At 38.0% G+C, this 24,976-nt stretch overlaps 1 protein-coding gene across 1 annotated transcript in view; it reads left to right on the plus strand.

The window, feature by feature from the left end:
- The window catches only part of LOC126262686 (Down syndrome cell adhesion molecule-like protein Dscam2), a 551,718-nt gene that overhangs the window by 416,743 nt on the left and 109,999 nt on the right, over positions 1–24,976 (plus strand). The window contains exon 25 of the mRNA XM_049959465.1: positions 3,989–4,117. Within this exon, the coding sequence (XP_049815422.1) occupies positions 3,989–4,117 (129 nt within the window). The remainder of the gene's footprint in view (positions 1–3,988; positions 4,118–24,976) is intronic.

Raw genomic sequence — 24,976 nt, forward strand, 5'->3', positions numbered from 1 at the left:
GTGTTTTAAGGGACAGGGTAAGGAGTCATTCCAATCCCGGGAGCGGAAAGACTTACCTTAGGGGGAAAAAAGGATGGGTATACACTCACACACACACACATATCCATCCACACATATACAGACACAAGCAGACATCCTACGTGGAATGTTTCCCTCTATTACACACAAATTTCAAGCTTTTGGAGAGGGACTTACCTTTGGGGGAAAAAAGGACAGGTATACACTCACACACACGCACGTATCCATCTGCACATATACAGACACAGGCAGACATATCTGTATATGTACGGATGGATATGCGCGTGTGTGCGAGTGTATACCTGTCCTTTTTTCTCCCTAAGGTAAGTCTTTCCGCTCCCAGGATTGGAATGACTCCTTACCCTCTCCAGTAAAACCCACATCCTTTCATCTTTTCCTCTCCTTCCCTCTTTCCTGATGAAGCAACCTTGTGTTGGAAAGCTTGAAATTTGTGTGTGTGTTTTTTTATTGTGTCTATCTACCAGTGCTTTCCCGTTTGGTTAGTCACAGCATGTTTCTTTTTTATATATATTTTTCCCATGTGGAATTTTTCTATATTTGGGGGGTGGGTGTGTTTTCTGTACTATAATAAGAATATACCTGTTGTAAACAAACACAGAAGGGATGTTTGGTCAGAAGCCATAGCACATGTACACTGGTGTTGCTACACTCTTGGAAGTAGGTCCTACTTATGCATTAGATATATTATTACTAAGTTACATTAAATGAAACTTTAAGATATTCCAATGTAATAACAGCCTTCAATGTTTTTCTTAATCACACTTTAGCTATGTAGGTTTTATTTCAAAAATCGTGTACAGTTACATCCTCTGCACTGTTGTGCTCTGATTCTCGTGCTGCTAATGCACAGTATAAAAATAGCTGAGGCTGCTTTCTGTTCCGCAGTGAAACACATGTGGAATACTGTTAAAAAGGGCCAAGAAATAGGCTGTTCTTAAAGTTTTCGTAAATTTACAGAGATAATCGGCCTTGAAGTTTTCCCACCAATTGTATGCAATACAGTTGGTACACAAAGCCACAATGTACATGTAGGGCAGTCAGTAACATAATAGAATGTAACTCAAATACAGGTAATTGTTCTTTGGTTCAAATCTCCGCAGTATCATTTTTTTTCTCATTCATTTTGAAATAATTACATCTCATAATTATAAAACTCATCATCCTTTTTTGTGAATAATGCACCTCTTCTTGTTTCTAATTTCATATTGCACACAAAATTCCTGTTTTCATTTCAAATACAAATTCGTAATTATCTATCTTTTATGAAAGACTGTCCATAAAAGTTGCTTAAATTAAAAAAACATAACAATTTAATGTTTTAAGGCAAAAATGAAAAACCAAATCCTCTTTATTTGGACTATGTCCAACATTTTAGACACAGAGGTCGATAAGTATCGTAGAAACATGAAAAACAATCATTTTTGCAGCATTGAGCACATCATTCAAATGCTGCATTTTTTTCATTTGGTACTGTCCCATTAGAATATGAACTTAACAGAACCGATCTGAAGCAAAGTTGCAGGATTTGGCCAATGAAGTAACAAGACTTTTCAACTGCCAGACGTACTGGAACTAACACACACAGCTTTTTCAAAAGTCATTGCCAGATGCTGGCAGGATATAATACATTGTCATGAAAGAAGAAGAGAAAATGCTGCTCCTAGTTGGCTTTGTGGATTTTGTTGTTGATAGACTTGTTATCAATGTAGTAGGTGACACTTCCAGAAGTGAAACGTATTTCTTGGATTTGGATAAGGAAGGAGCTAAGAGATTACCAGACAACTGACTGTAATTAATACCTTCAGTGGCTTCAGTATTCAACAGTACAGTGACTTCCCTGCAGCATGCTTTTGCATTACACACAGCTCACTCAGAAAAATTGCCCTCATTTAAGTTAGAAATTTTCATCACTCTTGTTCGTAATTAGAATACTATGTCAGGTGAGAACGAGTGCATTTTATGCTTTCCGTCTGGTCACCTAAGGAGCGTACGGTAGTGATGGAGTTTCTCTGAATATTATTTCATTCTCTTTAAAAATTAAATGACATCCAATGCTATAGTGTTTCTTTGCTCGTCTCTTTTTATGTATGAAATGCAACTGCTCACATCATTGCAGGTTAGTTGGACCACTGGCTGGCCAGTGCTGTCCAAGTTTAATCCTCTGGTAAAACTGTTGTCCCGCATTATTGCTCAGTCTATGTGCATGTAACAAAGCATAATACGTATCCTTATGATTGTACTTGACTGTACTGGTCACAGCTTGGTTTCTGCTCCACGTGAAATGAAATCCAGTGAGATTCAAACAAATGTGGAAGAATACATGGCATAATGTTAACATCAGGTTTATCCTTATGATGAACAGAGTATAGTTACCTCTGAAGAAGTAAGTCATTCAAAACCTTAGCAATACTTTCAGTCATGTTTACGAGCCTATCAACCACGCAATGCCTATTTATGAGACTATTGACTACTCAGTGCCTCAACTGTATACCAATTGTGACCTTTACCCTTTCCACCATCTATATTCCAACCAGTCTTTCCATTATCATACTCATGATTGAAACTAGTTGTAAATAAGCAATTATTGCTATAGAAGCTACTGGTGGTTTGAAGATGCCAGTCGTGAACCATTTGAGAGATATGGAACAAAGCCTGTAGAATGTATTTCTTATTAGATGTGGATTACCTGTGGAATTCTATTTTTCATCTGATTGTGTGCACTTAGTTACTTCCAGATAATTAATTCATTAATTAGTAACTTCCTGTGCATTGATGCGCAGTTTTATGATGCGCACCAATAATAAAACCAAATACATAAAGAGACTGGTGTTAACAGCAGAAACAGTTTATACTGCTGGCATCCCCTGTTATACTATTTACTGCTCCCCAGTAAATTTATCCCTTAGTCAAATTTATCATTAAATATCTGTCTCTTTTTCAAACAAACAGCTTAGTTCTTGAAATCAATACTAGAAGTAAGAATAACCTCCACAAAGATTTAAAGCCAAGTACTCTGGTCCAAAAATGTGTTCATTAAGAGGTCTTAGCTGTAGGCCACTGATGAATCATCTATGTGATTGAAATTAACCCCACTCAGTGTCAGTTAAGGCCTGAAAATGGTGCACTGAAGCACTGAAACTGGTAGCCATATAATAAATAACATCATAAGGGTGGCTGCTGGCATTCCATTTTATTACAGTTATATATTACATTTTATATGAAAATAATTTTAAGAATTTATAGACTTATTCTACATCTATGAGGACCATTTCACTTGCGATCTGTGGGAGGTGAATTAGCATACCTGCCTTTCTTTGTAAATATTTACTGTCTATTCTTGTTTTTCTGACATGTTCTACTTGCTGGAGGATCTCCTCATTGTAAATTTAATGAAACAAAAAGTTAATTTAATCCAATCTGTCTTTTATTCAGTCATTGATGCATTTTGCTTTGTTTCGTATTGAAATCTACAGTGCATCATATGCAAATGAATTAATGATTGACAATGTATTTGACTCTTAATCTGTTCACATTCTAGCTTTATAATGCTCACAGTAAATTAACTTTTAAGTGAATTGCTATCTTGTTCTAATCTTATAATAGATAACACACAATAATCCACCTTTGGTTTAGCATATTTTAATATTTGTGCATACCTACAATATTTTCTGTCTACTCACCTCTTCAAGTGTTATGTCAACCATTACCAGATGCATGGACAGGTGTCTCACTGACCTGTTACTTATTCTGGTAAGGGTATTCCACAAACTTACTTCCTTGCTTCCTCTTTGTAGTATCTATTAATTTTGTGTGTTATCTGTTCATTAAATATAAATTACAATTTTTCCTCAAGGCTTACAGCTTCCCATAGATATGTCCACTAACAGAGAATCTTGAGAGACAGGAAACTTTTATACTCTTTTGCAGCCAGTACGACATCAGATAGGAGCTACCTCAAACACACATGAAGTGCGAGGGTTGAAAGAACTTCAGCAGTATGAGTTCTGGGTAACTGCCTCTACAACTGCTGGAGAAGGAGACAGTACAAGGCCAGTTCTTCAGGCACCAAATTCAAGAGGTGAAACTGACAGAGTATTACAATATAAACAGTTCAAAAACGTTTTGCACCACGCTCAGGATTTGCATGGTATTTTTGTTTCTCTTGATACATACTCTTTTGGCCACATGAATCATTACGTGCAGCCACCTATGTGATGGAGACAAGAATAAACTTGCATTCTCAATGCAGTACAAAAGAGCATGCTGAGACCCAAGTTATGAATGAGATAATATGGCTTGTGTACATGGCTCAGTGTATCAACATGCCTCAAAAGGAGTCATTTCAAGCTTAGACTTCGAATGCATCGTCACATTGATGCTACAAGAAGGACTGTCAGCATGGGAAGTTGCCTGCTAAACTGGTGTATACAAGTGGAATGTTGTTTGAACATTCAGCCACTATTGTGAGAGGCAAGACATTCAAGATTTGCTATCATCAACAATACCAAGTGAGACTCTGTTTCTTTAGATTATAACTTGTAGGTAACCTGAGGAGAAAGGAAAAGAACCATGCATTGCCTTTCTAGAGACAAGTGGGAGGACTGAGTTGTTTCGGACAATACACAGCTATCTTGCACTCACCAGTTTGGATTGTAGGCATCCATATTAGCAACAGCACAAACCTCCCAGTACCATTCATGAAGTACAGGAGCAAGGGAGCACCTTGAATGGAGCTTGTATCATTGGCAATGGGTTCTAATCGGCTTCTCTTAACTAACAAGTGCATGATTTGTCCAACACCTGATGGTAACCGCATAAAAGTATGGAGGCATTCAGATACCAAAGCACATATAAGACATGCATTCCTGCTGGTTCAACAGGGAGGTGGGCTAGTCATGTTTGGACTGGTATGATGATCTCATTTTGGACTTCTCACCACTCTTGAGGATAATTTGAGGTCTGTGCACTGTTGGAAAGGGATGCTCCAACCTTTTGTCCTTCCCTTCAGTCAGTATTTTGATTATGAATTGTCTTTGAAGATGGTAATATCCTCACGAAAATTTCCTTCATAAGGCAGGCATCAACCTAATGGAATATGTTGCTGAAATTACTGACATGAACCCAATTGAGTACGCATGTGGCCAATTGAAACTTTTGAAACTTTCTGTGCATCATTGTAGGAACTGTTCTCACATAATGAATGAACTCAGGAGAGCCACTGTCAAAGAGTGGGATGGATGAAGTAGCAGCATCTTGTAGACAGGCTGTCTAGGAGGATCCCAGCACATTACAGTTCTTGGGATGGAGGAAGATGGTATTGTATGTTACCCACCAACAGAATTTGATTTCACACAATTCAAAGATGTGCACTTTTGAATTTACTTTCTTTATTTCAGTTATTGGTTTGTTTTCATTTCGCAGTAAAGCTCATTTTCCCCATAAGGCTAGTTCTTTAATTTCCTTATCCTCTCATATTTACACATTTGCTGGTGGTGCAAAACTTTTTGAGCAGTTTTTTCCACTAACATGGAATACATCTAATATAATATAATATAATATGTTAATAGTCTAAAGATTTGTGGGAACATGAGAAATTACCATTAAAAATCAGTTATTATTACACCTTTTGTTCTTTATGAATTTAATTGTATGACCTTTGGACTTCGTAAAGCACCTAGCACATTTCAGAGGTTTATACGCGAAGTTTTAAGAGAACTGGATTTATGTGTTTCATATTTGGATGATAGTTTAATAACATCTGAATCTCCAGAGCAACGTGTTCAGCTTCTAAATTCACTCTTTAAGCAACTGAATGAGTATGATCTCATAATAAATGTTGGCAAATCAGTATCTGGTGTACAACAGTTAACATTCTTAGGACATTTAATTAAAATATAGAGAAAAAAGCAAGACCCAGAAAGGGGTGTGACATATCAAACTATAAATCACCCAAAACAGTTCATGCACTAAGAGCATACTTAGGGATCATCAATTTCTATCGTTGGCATTTGGAACATGCTGCTGAAAACCAAGCTTTGCTGAATGATTACTTAAATGTACAACTAAAACTGACTAAAGCTGTATTGACTGGACAGAAGAAGCGATTGCACAATTCCAAAAATGCAAAGATCTCACTAAGGCTACACTTCTGTCATTTCCTGGTTTGCATGATCAGCTTGCACTATTTGTTGATACACCAGATTTTGTGGCAGGTGCTCTATTGCAATATTGGAAAGAAAGACAGTGGAGACGAGTGATTTTTTTTTTTTTAGAAAAGTTCACAATGTGTTAGATGGAAGAGGTTTCATTATTTATACTGACTGTGCTCTCTAATGTTTGCATTCAAACAAAAGAATGAGAAATCAGTGCCAATCCAATTATGTTATTTTTAGTATATTTCATAATTTACTACTGATCTGTGACATATATCTGGTAAAGAAAATGTTGCTGATAGCTTATGAAGGCTTGAAAAATTAATTCCACTTAACTATGAAGATATAGCACAAGCACAAGAAGATGACAAATAGCTTCATCCACTATATTACAGCCATCATACATCACTTAAATTAAAATACTGCTTGACACATGAAGGAAAACAATTGTGGTGTGATATGTTAACCTATATTATTTGCCCTTATATTCCTGAAACATTTAGATATCCTATTTTCCAAAACTACTGTAATTTGGCTCATCCAGGCATTAAGACAATTGTAAACATGACCACATTAAGGTTTGCCTGGATAAATATAAGAAAGGATGTCCAAAACTGGGCAAAAACATGTATTGCTTGTCAGAAAAATAAAATGTCATGACATGTTCAGTTGCCATTAGGACATTTTCCTTAGTCAGTGAGGCTCCAGCTTTCAGCTGATACAGATCTACGGAGTGGGAAATTAAGTGTGTATCTTTTCCTCATAGTATGTTTATTCAATTTCATGTGCTTTTTCCTGTTTAAGAGATTTAATCTCAAATTTTTGTAAGCGTAAATTCGTTCAGTCTGTAGTACAGTAGTTGCTCATTTGTTTTGTTTTAAGACATGTATACATTCATTTAGTAATCCAGTCAGTGAGGCTCCAGCTCTCACCTGATACATATCTACAGAGTGGCAAGTTAAGTGTTTATTTTTTCCTGTCTTTCCTCACAGTATATTTATGAAATTTTGTGTGTGTTTACATTTAAGAGGTGTAAGCTTGCATTTTCTAAGTGTAAATTCAGGCAGTGTGTAGCACAGTTTTCATTTTTTCTGAACAGCCAGCTACATAACTCATTGAGGCATCAGCATCAATTGGCGGCACAACATGAGGATAGCAAGTTGCATATCTAGGATTTTATCTGCTTTTATAGTTTACTTCTTCAGTTAGTCTTGCTAGGACGAGCAGGATGCTGTATGCGGATGCAGGAGGAGCTGGCCACAGTTCACAAACAGCTGAATGCACTCTTGGCTATGGTCAGTCACCTTCAGGCTGCTGCTTTGTGGTGTGAGAGTGGTGGAGAAATTGGCAAGAGACATCTCAGGTGTCACTTGTTTCACCCATGGACTCTGCTGTTGAGACACCTTCTAGTGTATCTGATGCAGTGGATCTGCCCTCACAGCAGAGTGAGTGGCAGGTAGTAACACATTCATGTCACTTGAAGTGGAGGACTGATCTGGAAATTGGTCATCTGGCCTCGCTCATTTATGCTGGGAATGGACAAGTGGCTGCTCCTTCAGCAGGGTCTGAGCAGGTACATGGGGGAAGGATTTACTAGTTATTGGCAGCTCCAATGTTAGGCGCATTATGGAGCCCCTTAGGCAGATAGCATTCATGGCTAAAAAGAAAGCCAGCATGCACTTGGTATGTCTATCAAGAGGCCTCATCTGAGATGTGGAGGCAGCCTAGCAAGTTGTAGCTCATGTCAGCCCCAGTGACACCTGTCACATGGGTTCTGAGGCCACCCTCAGTTCATACAGGTGGCTGCTTGCCTCACACATTGGGTGCAAGCAGAACCTACAGTTTGCAGCATTGTTCCCAGGGTTAATCAGGGTCTACTGATTTGGGGCCAAGTGGAGGGTCTCAACGAAAGGATTCGTCAACTCTTTGACAGTCTAGACTGCAGATTTCCTAGACCTACATCATTGGTTGGAGATTTGTAGGACTCCCCTTGATGGTCAGCAGTGCACTATACCAAGGAAGCAGCTACTCGGGTGGCAGAGTACTTGTGTAGTGCTAGGCAGTTGTTTGAGGTACTCTGATGAACACTCACCAGTTGATATGCAGCAAGGGAAGTCAGGTTACACTCAGAGTAAAGACACTTCAACTGTCAAAATTTTATCAGTAAACTGTTCCAATATTCATAACAAAGTTCCTGAATTTACTGCTCTCCAGAAAAGTTCATGTGCTCAAATTATTCTCGGGACCAAGAGCTGGTTGAAACATGAAGTAAAAAGCTGTGAGACATTTAGCGAGGCATGGAACATGTATTGGAAAGACAGATTTAGAGACCAAATGAGGGTGAGTGCTCATTGCAGTTGACAAAAAACTTCTCTCTATTGAGGTTAAAGTTGAGTGTGACAGTGAAGTTATCTGGTCACGTATCACAGGTCTAGGTGAAACCAAGCTAATTGTTGGATCTTCTCACTGGCCACCCGATTCTGCTGTGACAGTTCTTGAGTCATTCAAAGAATGTCTATGGTCAGTAGCACATAAATATCCATATCATGGTGAATTTAACCTACCAGGTATAGACTGGGATATCTATGGATTCAATGCAGTGGGCACCGGCAGACAGTCATGCGAAGTACTTTGGAACATGTTTTCTGAAAACTTTCTTCAGAAGCTAGTTTGGCAGCCCAAACATAATGAAAATATCTTAGACCTTGTAGCTACAATTAGGTCTGACCTTATTGACAACATTGTTATAGACATGGGGATTAGCAATTGTGATATCATTATAGCAACTATGATCACATAAGTCAACAAATCAGTTAAGAAGGCTAGGAGGATGTTTCTGCTAGAAAGAGCAGATAAGCAGCTGTTAGCATCTCACTTAGATAGTGAATTGACATCACTTAGTTGCAGTAAGATATACATAGAGGAATTATGGGCAAAGTTTAAGCAGATTGTAAATCATGGGCTGGAGAATTATGTGCCTAGTAAGTGGATTAAGGATGGAAAAGACCCACCATGGTTTAATAATGAGATTTGGAAAATGCTGAGGAAGCAGAGGTTGTTGCACCCTCAGTTCAAAAGAAAGTGACAACAAGCAAAGGTTAGTAGAGATTCATGCATATGTGAAAAGATCCATGTGCGAAGCATACAACTACTACCACCGTCATACCTTAGCAAAAGATCTGATAGAGAACATGAGGAAATTCTAGTCCTATGTAAAATCGCTGAATGAGTCTAAGGCTTCCATCATGTCACTTGGTGACCAGTGTGGGGTGGCAGTTGAAGATAGCAAAATGTAAACTGAAGTTTTAAATTTAATGTTCAAGATGTTGTTCACACTGGAAAACTGTACAAACATACCATCATTTGACCATCAAACAGACTCCCGTATGCATGAAACAGTAATAAGCATCCCTGGTGTAGAAGAACAACTGAAGGAGATGAAAACAAATAAGTCACCAGGTCCAGATGGAAACCCTGTTCAGTTTTTCAAAGAGTACTCTACAGCACTGGCCCCTTACTTATCGTGCCTTTATCATGAATGTATCCCCAAGTGCAAAGTCCTGAATGACTGGAAAAAATCACAGGTGTCTTCTGTGTATAAGAAGGGCAAAAGTACGGACCTGCAAAGTTGCAGACCAACATGCCTTACATCAGTTTGCTGCGGAATCCTTGAACACATTCTGAGTTTGAATGTAATAAATTTTCTTGAGACTGAGAAGCTTGTGTCCACAAGTGAGCATGATTTTAGAAAACATCACTCATGCAAAACTCAGCGTGGCCTTCTCTCACGTGATATACTGCAAACTGTGGATGAAGGGCATTAAGCATATTCCATATTTCTAGATTTCCGGAACGCATTTGACATGGTGCCCCATTGCAGGCTGTTAAAGAAGGTCAAAGAATACGGAATAGGTTCATAGATATGTGAGTGGCTTGTAGACTTCTTAAGTTGTAGAATCCAATATGCAGTCCTTGATCGCAAGTGTTCATCAGAGACAAGTGTACCATCAGAAGTGCCCCAGGAAAGTGTGATAGGACTGCTCTTATTCTCTATGTACATAAATGATTTAGCAGACAGGGTGGGCAGTAATCTGCAGTTATTTGCTGATGATATGTGATGTACAGTAAGGTGTCGAAGTTGAGTGACTGTAGGAGGATACAAGATGATTGGACAAAATTTCTATTTGATGTGATGAATGGCAGCTAACTCTAAATGTAGAAAAATGTAAGCTAATGTGGATGAGTAGAAAAAACAAACTCATAATGCTCAGATATGACATTAGTAGTGTCCTACTTAACACAGACACATCATTTAAATATCTGGGCATAACATTGTAAAGCAATATGAAATGGTACGAGCATGTGAGGATAGTGGAAGGGAAAGTAAGTCAACTTCTGTTTATTAGGAGAATTTTAGGAAATGACTAGTAGTAGTACAGGGTACCCTCTGCTGTGCACCATAAGGTGAATTCTAGAGTACTGATGTAGATGTAGGTGTAATGATGAATGTTTCACAGTTATTCACCTTGAGCAACAGGCATTCATAGAGTTAAAGTTTAACTCTCAGCTATTCCAAGCACTATCAAAAATATGTGATTGTCACCAAACACAAACTGTGGCATACAGAGATGGCTTTTACATCAGTGAATTTTTGTTTTTGTTTTGTTGGAGCATATTGCATCCTCAGTCAAATGAAAATTTGGAAAATTTCATCAGACACTTAAAGCAGCCATCCATGCCCATGTAACTGCTAAATGGACTCAAATACCAGTAATCCTTCTTGGTCCTCAATGCATCATTAGAGAAAACACTAATGCTACTATTTCAGATACGGTTTATGGATCACCCATCAGGTTACGAGGTGATTGTTTTCATGAGTATGGCACAAAAATGCAGACTTACCTCAATTTGTGTAACAGCTGAAACAGTGTATGAATAATCAGAAACCTGTACAATATCCCTACAAAGGAAAATGAACACCATTCATACATAAGGGCCTCAGCAGCTCAACACATATGTTCGTAAGCGTTGACCAAGTGAAGAAGGCATTACAGTCTCTGTATGAAGGCCTGTATGAAGTAATTGAAATGATCCCAAAATTTTTTGGATTTAAAGTGAAAGACCAAATTGAGAACATCTCCACTGACTGATTAAAACCTGCATACCTGATGAATGAGAATAATAAACACCCTGAACACACTCCAGTTGAACTGTCAACTCAGGACCAACATTCAGACTCTGCAGAGGGTAAAAAACTGAGAAGAACAACAAGATGCAGTCATTAAATTCGATTTCCTACAAACTGACTATGCTACTGGGAAGGGGCTGATGTGGGAACATAACATATTACTATTTGTATTTGTATGTGTTTGTAAAGTGTTTTGTGTGATCATGTTGGCAGAACAGGATTATTGTTCTTTGGAATTTAAGAAAAAACAATGTTGTTGCTCCATGTTTATTGTAATTCATGTTTCAGTGTGTGTGTGATAAGAAAATAAAATAAACGGAAAAAGCTAACTTAAATTGAGTTCTTAATGAACGTAGAGGGTAACAGATTGTCTATTGTATTACTTCAGTTAAAAACAGTTCATTCAAATGTTGTGCAGTGACTGCATTAATTTTATGCTTTTATTTAACTTTAAAAAAAATTATCCTTTTAGTAGTATTAGAAAAAGGATAGACTGTTACTCATCATAAAGATACCCCTTTTAGTTGAAGACAGACACAATAAAAAGACTGTTACACATTACTGCTTTAGCACAAAGCCTTATTCAGTAAAGAAAACACACACATATTCCCACAAGCAAGCATGTGACTGTTACACATTACAGGTTTCAGGCAAAGCCTTCTTCAATAAAGAAAACACACACACACACACATATTCACACAAGCAAGCATGTGAGGTATGCTTGCTTGTGTGAATATGTGTGTGTGTGTGTGTGTGTGTTTATTGAAGAAGGCTTTGCCTGAAACCTATAATGTGTAACAGTCTCCTCATGTGCTTGCTTGCATAAGTGTTTTTTCTTTACTAAATAGGCTTTGACTGAAAGCTGTAATGTGTAACAGTCTTTTCATTGTGATTGCATGCAACTCAACAAGTCATCTTTATGGTCAGTAGCAGCAGTCCATCCTTTTCCTAAAATTGTTGATACACCAACGTGGAGTTTCCATTATTTGATTCCTCCTTTCAGTTCCATGTTCTTGAGGGCAACATGAAACGTTTTAGCCTAGCACAGGGCTGGCTTTTACATCAATGAATTTTTGTTTTTGTTTTGTTGGATCACGTCACATAACGACGCAAACCAAGTGTCAGTTCAGTCTGCAGAACACTTTGTTTAAAGCACTCTTGTTGTGTATGTTTTGTTAAAATGGATAAACTAGTATACTGAGCTGTTATACAAGAGGTAGTCAAAAAGTTTTGACTATCGACTAATTAAAAAAAAAAAAAAAATCGAGCTGTGACAATGACTTTTGATGGCAATGTTAGTTTTTCTTTCTATATTCAACTTTCATTGTTAAACATTTTTCTCAGTGATAGATGATGTGCAGGAGACCTCGGTTGAAGACATCACGATTTTGGCTGTTCAGAAAATGTTCCATCACAAAAATCATGCCCTCACTATTTTGGAAATACCTGCCAAGCAATTGAATCTTCATCTGATGAAAGGGGAGGAAGCCTTAGGTTACTACATCAGGAGAATATTGGGGATGAGGCAAAATGTGCTAGTCCAAAGAAGAAACATGATTGATTATATCCTGTGCAGAAAGATTTGGGATGTTGTCTTGGAGCAAAATCACCCCTTTGAACAGCTTCCTTAGTGCTACACTGTGGAAACCTCCCACAACATTTTCAGAAGATTCAATAGTATGTTTCTGTGATGTTTTGTCCCTTACGAGCCTAATCTGTTAGCACCACACCATGGCAGTCCCCAAAAACACTCAGAGTGTCGTGTTCAGATGGTAGAGCCTTCATCATTTTTGGCAGTGGTGAATACACATTTCCACTACTTCCTTTGCTACTTTCTCTTGAGGTCACAGTGAAACACCCAGACTCATCCTTGGTGATTAGGTAGTTTAAGAAGTTATCTGGTGTGGTCTGGCATAGGTGCAACGTTTCTTCCGGTGCTTGAATGTGAACAGTCATGGAATCCAATGGTCAGCAACTCTTATCACGTTCAAAATACCATGTGAGGTGTTGAAAACAGATCCATAACTGATTTTCACTTTTTCCACTATCACCCAAATTGTGAAATGCTGATGTTCAAGCACCAGGGACTCCATTTCACTTTTGATCCTTGGTTCTTTGTTTTGGAAAGTCATCTTTAGAAAATGGATAGCTGAATTAATAAAATGGGCTATGATGTAGCTTACACTACAGGCAAAGAAAGTATATAGTATATTAAAAAAAGATGCTGGGACTTACCAAATGAGAAAGCGCTGGTAGATAGACACAATAAAAAACACACAAACACACACACAAATTTCAAGCTTTTGCAACCCACAGTTGCTTCATCAGGAAAGAGGGAAGGAGAGGGAAAGACGAAAGGATGTGGGTTTTAAGGGAGAAGGTAAGGAGTCATTCCAATACCGGGAGCGGAAAGACTTACCTTAGTGGGAAAAAGGGACAGGTATACACTCGCACACTCACACATATCCATCTGCACATATACAGACACAAGCAGACATATGTAAAGGCAAAGAGTTTGGGCAGAGATGTCAGTTGAGGCGGAAATACAGAGGCAAAGATGCTGTTGAGTGAAAAGTGATGTACGGGGGTGGCTCAACAAGCTTTCTCGTTTGGTAAGTCACAGCATCTTTTTTTAATATATTTTTCCCATGTGGAACGTTTCTTTCTATTACATTCAAAGTACATAGTATATTTTGTATGATGAATTAAGTGCAAGAAAATGTTTTACAAGGAGTTGCGCTTGATACTGGCAAAACGTAAATATGGAAAAGATGTTCTTAGCAATTTTTTATACAATCCTAAAACAATTCAAGAGTTTTTTTTTGCTGATTTGTAACCATGAATGAAATGTTAGTTCAAAACCTTAGTTCAAAACTTCATTCCAGAAATTAAACAGAAGTCAAAGCAGTGGTAGGTAGCCATTGGCCCAGAAACAAAAACAAAACAAAATGTATTTCATCTGCTGGAGACATTATGGACAAAGGGGTATTCGTTTTACTGATTACGTTCCAAAGTGTAAAATAGTAAGTGATGATACTGCACTAGCTAGCTCATACAATATACAAAGTACTTTAAACAAAGTGTTCTGCAGACTGAACTGACACTTGGTTTGTGTCACTATGTGATGTGCTCCAACAATACAAGTGCAACAAAAAGACTGTTTGTTGTGCCTATCTACGACAAGCATCTCTACTATATGGTGAGCAGCAACATTCCTTTTCACAATACTGTTGCATTCCATCCTGGATTTTCCACCGTTTAATATCTGAGAAGACTATTATATAATTCTACTGAATTCTCCACTCTTTTTTGTCAATCTAAGATTGCTTGCATCACCTTGCATCAATAAAACAGACATGGGATATGCAAGGAAGAACTGTGCAAAACTGATGAACGGGACAAATGCAACAGGAAAATAAATTGTTGCCATAATGGCCCAATGGTGGAGACTTAAATTTTAGAATGCTAATGATTTTCAACAGGCATTCAGTATGTCAAAAATGAAGTCTAAATTAAAAATTCATCTGTTCTGATTCTCAACTCTCTCATACGTTGAGATATACCGGGTGATCAAAAAGTCAGTATAAATTTGAAAACTAATAATGTAGATAGAGAGGTACACATTGACACACATGCTTGGAATGACATGGGGTTTTATTAGAAACAAAAAAATACAAAAGTTCAAACAATATCCGACAGATGGCACTTCATCTGATCAGAATAGCAATAATTAGCATAACAAAGTAAGACAAAGCAAAGATGATGTTCTTTACAGGAAATGCTCAATATGTCCACCATCATTCCTCAACAATAGCTGTAGTCGAGGAATAATGTTGTGAAGGCCACTGTAAAGCATGTCCGGAGTTAAGGTGAGGCATTGGCATTGGATGTTGTCTTTCAGCATCCCTAGAGATGTCGGTCAATCATGATACACTTGCGACTTCAGGTAACCCGAAAGCCAATAATCGCACGGACTGAGGTCTGGGGACCTGGGAGGCCAAGCATGATGAAAGTGGCGGCTGAGCACACGATCATCACCAAACGACGCGTGCAAGAGATCTTTCACGCGTCTAGCTATATGGGGTGGTTCTAATACAACCCCGTGTCATTCCAAGCATGTGTGTTCCTTTGCTTTGTGTAGTTCATGGTCCCCCAATCTGATGTCAAGTTTACCACCAATCTCATTTCTGGTGCCACTCATTACCTTTGTCGTTCCTCAGTTTATTGTGAATTGATAGTGTATGCTCATTAGACTATTTATTCCATTCAACGGGCCCTGCAATTCTTCCTCATTTTCCCTGAGGACAGCAATGTCATCAGCAGATCTCATCATTCATATCCTTTCACCCCAAATTTTAGTACCACTTCTGGATGTTTCTTTTATTTCTGTCATTTCTTCTTCAATGTTCAGACTGAACAGTAGACTGCATCCCTGTCTTACATCAGTTTTAATATGAGCACTTCATTCTAGATCTCTATTATTACTGCCCCCTTTCAGTTCTTCTATATATTGTACAGGCTACTTTAAATGATTCATTCATTATTATTGTTCTATATTTTCCAAACTATGGCATGTAAAAATATGATTTATTTATCAATTGGACCATAAATTCACCAAGTTTGCATTGTGCCCACCAATTGGTGTTACAAGTGCAGTGCCTTGACAAAATGGTGACAGAAAAAAGAGAACATTTTGCCTCCAAGCTGATATTCAGTGATGAAGCAACCATCCATTTATCTGAAGAGGTTGATTTGATTTGATTTGATTTTAACAGGGAAGCTAAAACAGCTTAGGTCTGACCCACCACTGCCCGCACCGAAACTGAGTGTATTGTGTGGTATCGCTCCCTGTATATCTAGTAAAGTCAACCAGTGTCTTTAAATAAGGCAAGGAGTCCCTTTACCAGTTTTTTGTTAGACACAATTTCTTCAGGTCTTGTCCCGAAGATTCTGTATCTTTTGCTCTCCAGTGCAATGCATTCGAAGATTAGGTGTGATGCAGTCTCTTCACCCTCATCACAGATCCTACATTTAGGGTCTTTTTCCACTATACCCATTGCATATAGGTGGTTTTCTTAAATTCCCATGACCTGTCATCAGTCCAGTCATGAGTTTGATCTCTTTCCTGCTCAATCTCAGGATTACATAGCTTCTTTTAAAACATGGCTTGGGCATCATTACCTTACCATGTTTTTGTTTATGGACCTTGGTCCAGTATTCTATTTGCTTTTTCCTAAGCCTGTTCCGTAGTTCTAGTTTGATCATAGCCTTGGTGACTGTGAGGACAGGTACCAGTCCAATAAATGGAGTCATTGCCCCCATCCTGGCCAATCTGTCAGTTTGTTCATTGCCACAGACCCCTGAGTGGCCAGGGACTCACACTAGGTTTATCCTATTTCTTCCCTCTAGCTCCACCAGAGCCCTGTGGTATTCTGCAAGAATCTTAGATCTTGTTGCAGGAGCTGCCAATGATTTCAGGGCTACCTGGCTGAATAGATGTCGATGCTACGGTCATTGTAGCACCTACGCATATTCTCCTCCACACATGCCCTGATTGAAGTAATTTCAGCTTGAAATACAGAGTCCAGTTTTCCTAGAGAGATGATGCCCTCCAGTCTTGGCTGAACCCCGTACACTCCTGCCCCAACTCCTTGGTCTGATTTCGACCCATCGGTGAACCAAACGATGTCCCCCCGTATGGTGTTGAGCTGTTTTTTCCCACTGCTCCCTGCTTCCAATTATTATATTGCAAGACTTGTTAAAGCAGTTGGGAGTTATTATATAGTCCGCAGGCATTTCCTCAGCCATTCCTATATTTACCTCACTCACTATATTAGTGTGTGATTCTGGATATCCGAATGAGACCCAGCTGCTGCCTCCATCTTGACCCAAAGGTATAGGAGGCATGTCCAACATGGCTTCCATTCCAGTGGTTGGTGTGCTGCTAATTCCACCTGTTATGGCTAAGCAGGCCAATCTCTGCACCTTAGCACTCTCCTTAGCTGCAACCCGCTGTTCTATCTTCTTCCACCACACTACGGCCCTGTAGGAAATCCTAGGTCTAACCACTGTGGTACGTATCCAATGCATACCCCTGGGATCTGAAGAAGTTAATCACCACAATGTGACAGTGGGGGACACTGAATATCCTCATGAAATTGTGGTGTGTGAATGGGAGTCACCATAGGTTAATGTTGTCAGTGCAATGTCACAGACAAAGCTGCAAGCACCATTTTTTTCTTCTGTGAGAAGACTATGATGGGTATCTATTAGCTTGTAGTATGACACAGTTGTGACTGTTTCCACAACTAATTTCTGATTCTCAGAATTTCGGCACTCAGTGAGATGGATTACCTCCTCATTGATGCACTGATGTTCATTGCTACCTCTGCATTGCTGGATTGGGTGTAGTGATGAAGGTGATGTGTATGTTCCGTTTGCCACCCAAGTTGCCTGACATAACACCTTGTGATATTTTTCCTGTGAGTATTGATTAAGAATCATGTTTACATACACCCACTGCCAAGAACACTGGAACAGCTTGGAGGACACTTCAGTACTGCTGTGATGACCATTGACAGAATTTTGCTACATAGGATATGAAACGAACTTGACCACTGGTTGGACATATTCTGTATGATAAGAGTACCCATAGAACATTTGTAGTGCACAAAGTGCAAACATGCTCAGTTTACAGTTCTATTCATGCATCAATCATATTTGTACACATAATACTTCAGATAATAGAGATTTGAAAATGAAGGAATCATTTATAATAGTCTTGTATGTTACCCATCTATCTCTGCAGCTTACACCTATTTTCTTAAGAATTTCAAACACCTTACACAATTTTACACTGTCAAACACTTTTTCTAAGTTGATAAATCATATGAACTTGTCTTGATTTTTCTTAAGTCTTGCCTCCATAATCAAATGTAATGTTGGAACTGCCTCTCTGGTGCCTTTACCTTTGCTAAACCCAAACATATTGTCTCCTAGCAGACTGTCAGTTTTCTTCTGTATATTATTTCTGTCACCAACATGGATGCGTGAGCTGTTAAGGTGATTGTGTGATAGTTCTTGCAGTTATCTCTCCTTTAGGTTTTGGAGATTGTGTGGTTGATATTGTTCTGAAAGTTAGTATGTCTCCTTGAATTGTCCTTCATTTGCTAATTTCCCTAATGGTGTTAGAAATACTGAAAGACTTTAATCTCTGTCTTCCATCTTATCTAAATGCAAGTCTTATAAATCTCTATTAAATACTTCCTCAATTAAACTCCGCCTTATGTTTTTTATTTTATTTCCCATTTTTCTTTTGTCATCCCATCATACCATTTCTCTCCCTTGTAGCATCAATAAGTGCACTCTTCCCATCTATCCACTCTATCCTTTGTGTTTTGCTGTAGAATTCCTATTTCACTTTTAATTCTGACTTCTTTGCTTTTCATTTTGCCAGAAGATGTTTTGATTAAACAGTATGCTGAGCTATACCTTCAAATGACCATTTCCTTCTGATTTCTTTGTACTTTTCCTGCAGCCATTTTGTCATGGCTATCCTGCATTTCCTATTTATTTAATTCCTAAGTGACTTGTATTTCTGTCTTTTCCTAAACATTTTTGTGCTTCCTTCTCTCTTCGATCAGTTGAATTATTCCTAATGGTACCTGAGATGTCTTCGCAGTTAACATCCTGGTATTTGCCTGTCCAACTTCTTTGATTGTCCTTCTCAGAGATGTCCATTCCTCTTAAACTGAACTATCTGTTGTGGTATTCACTATCACTGTACTTACAGTAACAGTGAACTTCAAATATGCTTCACATCATTCCTCAGCTCTTCTGTACCCCACTTCTTCCCACATTGGTTCTCAAAGATGATTCTGTTAAACATCAGTCTACCCATCGTCACTACTAAATTGTGATATGAGTCCATATCTACTCCCAGGTACACCATACAATCCCATGTCCCATTTTGGAATCTCTGTCTGACTGTGATATAATCCAGCTGGAATCCTCCCATGTCTCCAGGCCTTTACCAAGTATAGTTCCCCCTCTTGTGAGTATTGAGTAATATTTTTGCTGTTTATTGCAAAACTAAGTTAGTCTTTCTCCTCTCTTATTCCTACCACTGAGCCCATATTCTACTGTAAAACTGCCTTCTATTCCTTCCTCCACTACAGTGCTCGAACCATCTTCATGTACTAAATTATCCATTTAGTATCATCACATATTTTATCTTTTTATATTCAGCATGTGATATCAACATGTGTAACTGAATTATTGTTGTTGGTGCTGGCTTGCTGTCAATTCTAATGAGAATAATCCAATCACTAAACTGTTCAAAGTAACTCTCCATTTTATGCTGCTATTGATATTACCCCATATTCATGTAACCAAAACTCCTTACCTTCTTTACCTTTCATTGCACTGACTTTCACTGTATCTGTATTGGTAACACTGCACTGCAATTCTAATGGCTTTTTCTCTTACATGTTGCAGTTCGTAACTGTTTGCATGGCGCAGTGTCTAGAACAAAAGTAATCAATTCATATGCATTTCCCTTTTCAGATTTTTCTAGCTCCCTCACCACATTCAAACTTCTGGCATTCCATGCTCTTAGAACATTGCACTTTTATTGGTTATTCAATAATTTTCTCATGGTTGAATCTCCCTAGATAGTTCCTTCCTGAAGATCTGAATGGAAAACTAATTGCCTTTTGTACCCTCGTGTCATAGATCGTTACTGATTCTTCCAGCTTCTAGGCAGTTTTTCATCTGAAGGGCAAGAGGTTGCCCTGAACCTCTGTCTGCTCTTACACCCTCTTTGACAAAGCCATAAGCAGAACAATGGTGACTCATTGTGCTGGAATCCTTCAGCCACGACTCCTGATGATTTGTATTCAAAATTTAAGCAGCTACTGGATTTGAATCTGCGATATTTTGATTACTACCCAGAGGCCATGATGACTTATTGAGAAATACTTATTGTGACATTGTGACACAGGACGGTGACACCCACCATCCTACTTTGTAAACAGTCTTATTTCAAGTAATAAGGTCTATATAAAATTTTTGCTAACTTTCTTTTCGAAATTCTGATGTTAAAGTTCCTACATTAAGCACATAGTATGCACATTATCAAAATGGTATAGTCAAATTTCTCCCAACCAAAATTTATTATTCAGATTATTCAATTTGTTCTCCTGGTGGTTGTAAACTAATTAGATGAACCAGAAATGATGGCAACCAAAAGTTATTGCAATTATAAAATTTTGGACATCTAGCTATAGGGGAAACCTTATGAACTAATAGGTAAATTCAGAAGGAAAGACCACTTCCACATTAAAGAGCTATTTTTCCTCTTTTCAGTAAAGTATTTACTTTAACTCAAAAGTAATTAGTTGAAAACATATCGTTAAACAAACATTTCACCCAGTCCAAATTTCCAGTGCCAGTTATAGCCAACCTAATGTAAATTTCTGGGATCTTTTGATATCACCTGATTTTTCTGAATTTATTGACTTCCGTATTATAAGCAAGAATCCTTAATTAAAAATTAATAACCTTTGAATAACTAAGTTTTACTGACCAAGTTGGATCATATGGTAATAAACCCAGGATTCCCAACTATGCAAGTAAGGTAAATAATATACATGATAAATAATATACAAGCAAACTATGATAACAAAATCAAATGCCAATAAAAGATGAACTTTGTGGTATATAGGATTTGTAAACTACTGCAAGTTAACGAAGTTCAATAAAATCCTAGAGTGAGTCTTTATAAGGCTAACACTCACACCATTTTCAGGCAGTCTGTTCTTAGGATTCTGTCATTCTGTTCATTTTGCTCTTAGTATTCAGCTGGTATAGCTAGTCTGCTTTTTAGCCCAGCCTTGGGAACCATTTGTTTTGCCCCTATGTTTATGTAATTCAGGCTGAGAAAACATGTATTATAGTTATGAACAATAGACATTAAAATTTTGTAAATATTTGTGACTATAGTAACTGTTCTGAGACTTTTTCTACTTAATTGTGTGTGAAGTAATGTATGATCACTTCATCTGTACTATGTGAAATTTTACTGTCTGGTTAGATAAGTACAATTAAGCTCTACATATGTCCATACCAACTGCCCATTTGTAAACATTATAGAGACTGTAAGAGACCTGGTAATCACTGGTAAGGTCGTAAATATGTTATTAAAGATTGGTAAACTCTTAATTTTGAACTAAAAAAGAAACTTCTTGCAATTCATTTTAAGGATAAGTCCTACAACAGTACTTTCAGCAAAACTGTGCAGCTACCAAGGCTTATTCCATAACAGGTAGGACTATGTTCAATTGAGACTGCATTAATACAAGCCCCCACAATAAACAGCAAAATATTACTCAATACTCACAAGAGGAGGAACTATACTTGGTAAAGGCCTGGAGACATGGGAGGATTCCAGTTGGATCCATAACTCCTGTGAATAAACTTATCTTGACTAGTTATGTTTTCCTCCTTGGTTACAATTCACATCTTCATTTAATGTTTGAAATGATGATTGGGGTTGGGTGTAATAAACAGCAATTTTGTAGAATGTTTTTTAATTTGATGTCCATGTTTAAACAAGAACACAAGTGTGTTACAATGAAATACATCACTCCATCAGTGTCGCTAACTTCACACTAAGCAAAAACAAAACAGCACCATCTTGTAAGCTTGTATGTCATTAACACTCAAAGCATCTGCTTGCAGCACCCATTGTTATTGTGCCAAGACTGTCACTGCCAGCTGAAGGATCACCTTTTAACTTGGTGGCTTGTGACATCACTGTTATGCTATCATCTGAGTCATACATCAGAATTACAGTGTGTCTTATGACTCAGTTTAAGTTTCATATAATTATAAGTTATGCTGAAGGCCAATTATATGGATAATTCAGTGCACCAAAATGACATTCAGAGTCCCTCACAAATTTCTGTTTCTGTTTGTATGCAAATTGTGTTTATAGTATATTGATTACACTGGATTAAAAAGGGGGACAGAAGAGCTAAAATCATGCAAAATCTAAAATCTATGGAGAAATGTTAAAATCAAACAGAATGTTATTGTGATGTTTATCACACAATTCTGTTTGATCAGAGGACTATGAAACTGAAATTAGATACTGTCTAGGCAGAGTATCCAAGGAAAAGGATAGACTGCTGCTCACCATAAAGATGACCCATTGAGTTGCAGACAGGCACAATGCAAAGGCTGTTCCACATTATAGCTTTCAGCAAAATCCTTTTTCAGCAAAGAAACCACATACACTTTCACACAAGCAAGCACACCTCATATACACATGACCACTACCACCGGCAGTTCTAACCTGCAGCATGAGGAATGTTTGCTTGCATGAATGTATGTGTGTTTCCTTTCCTGAAGAAGGCTTTGTCTGAAAGCTATAATGTGTAACAGTCTTTTCATTGCACCTCTCTGCAATCTCTACAGTGAGTAGCAATCTATCCTTTTCATAATAATGTTGATATTCCAACCTTGAGTTTCCACTGTTCGGAGTATTAAGGGAGTTTCTGTATCACAATAGTTGCCAATGTATCTTTATTGAAGTTTGACTTAATTATAATAACTAAAACATCATCTTTTAAGTAAAACAATTTACCAGAATTGAAGTATTTTCATGTCGTGCCTCAATTAAGATACCTTGATCACTTCAAAAGGCTTTTCTAAAAAAAAGCATCAAAATTAATTTGAGCCTTTCTCTCGTATCAGGCTTGGTGGGTTTCTTTCATGGAAGATATCCCCCACAGAAGCTGTTGTGTCAATGTTATTCTGGTGGTTCTGGCTTCAATTAATATTTGCAGTGTAGGCATAATTTCTAAAAAGGAAACCAACAGTGAAAATGTTAGTTACACAATAAGTGCTGATATTTAAATAAAATTAGTAGTATGAGCAGAGATATAGAATTTGAAGCAGCCAACCGTATCTGCTACATGAGAATTAGCTTTTACGAGGGTCACTCCAAAAGAAATGCACACTATTTTTGTAAAAATTCAGTTTTCATTTTGAATGTGTGAAAGTGTTACAGTGTGTAGATACATCCTTCCCAATTGTTATCAAACTTTGTTCAACCTGTTCCCGTGAGTGGTGCCGTCACAGCATATCTTCAAGATGGATGCTACACTTGATGTTCATCAGGAGCAACGTGCTGTCATAGGATTTCTGTGCTGTGAAAACGAGACAGTGGGAAACATACACAAGAGGTTGAAAAAGGTGTATGGAGATGCTGCTGTCGATCGCAGTACAGTTAGTCGGTGGGCAAGCAGGTTACGTGATGAAAGTGGGCACAGCAATATTGAGGATTGTCCTCGCAGTGGCAGACCTCATACTGCACACACTCCAGTCAATGTGCAGAGAGTTAATGAATTGGTGACTGCTGACAGACGCATCACACTAAATGAATTGTCACGCTACATTGGGATAGGGGAAGGAAGTGTTTGCAGAATACTGAAAGTGTTGGCGTTAAAAAAGGTTTGTGCCAGGTGGGTTCCCAGGATGTAGGCAATGGCTCACAAAGAAACAAGAAAAATGATATGCAGCGAACTTTTGGAACAGTACAAGAATGGTGGAGATGAATTTCTTGGAAGAATTGTGACAGGTGATGAAACATAGCTCCATCATTTTTCACCAGAGACGAAGAGGTAATCAATGGAGAGGCATCATGCAAATTCACCCAAGAAAAAAAAAATTCAAAACCACACCTTCTGCTGGAAAAGTTATGGCTATGGTGTTTTTCGAGTCTGAAGGACTCTTGCTTGTGGACATCATTCCAAGTGGTACCACCATAAATTCTGATACATATGTGACGACAGTAAAGAAACTTCAAGCTCGATTGAGTTGTGTTTGATCATATCGTCAAAAGCAGGTTGTTTTGCTGTTGCATGACAATGCACGGCCACATGTCAGTCAAAAAACCATGGAAGCGATCACAAAACTCAGATGGACAACACTGAAACATCTGCCTTACAGTCCTGACCTGGCTCCATGTGACTATCATCTCTTTGGGAAACTGAAAGACTCTTTTCATGGAACAAGGTTTGAAGATGATGACTCCCTTGTGCACACTGCCAAACAGTGGCTCCAACAAGATGGTCCAGAATTTTACCGTGCGGGTATACAGGCGCTGGATCCAAGATGGCGTAAGGCAGTTGAGAGGGATGGGAATTATGTGGAGAAATGAAAATATTGTTCGAAAAGGATGTGTCTACACACTGTAAAACTTTCAAACATGTAGAATAAAAGATGGATTTAAAAAAAAATGGTGTGCATTTGTTTTGGAGTGATCCTCATACTAAATGTTACATTATGCAATGGAGGTTTTTTTTCTGAAGTAGTCAACTAAATGTACGTCAAGAGCTTGCAATTGATCTTTGACTGATAAAGAGTGGGAATAGTACAATAGAAACAGATTGCAAACTTTTCTCCATCTTATTTGTCCAGAAATGTTTGGATGAGAAAAAAAGCCAGTTCTAAAGTCATCATAGCTTCCTTCCTCTACAACTGTTTTCAACACTTAAATGTTTGTCATGTCACTTACATGAATTACATATTA

The sequence above is a fragment of the Schistocerca nitens genome, chromosome 1, assembly GCF_023898315.1.
Source record: "Schistocerca nitens isolate TAMUIC-IGC-003100 chromosome 1, iqSchNite1.1, whole genome shotgun sequence".
Taxonomy (NCBI): Eukaryota; Metazoa; Arthropoda; class Insecta; order Orthoptera; family Acrididae; genus Schistocerca; species Schistocerca nitens.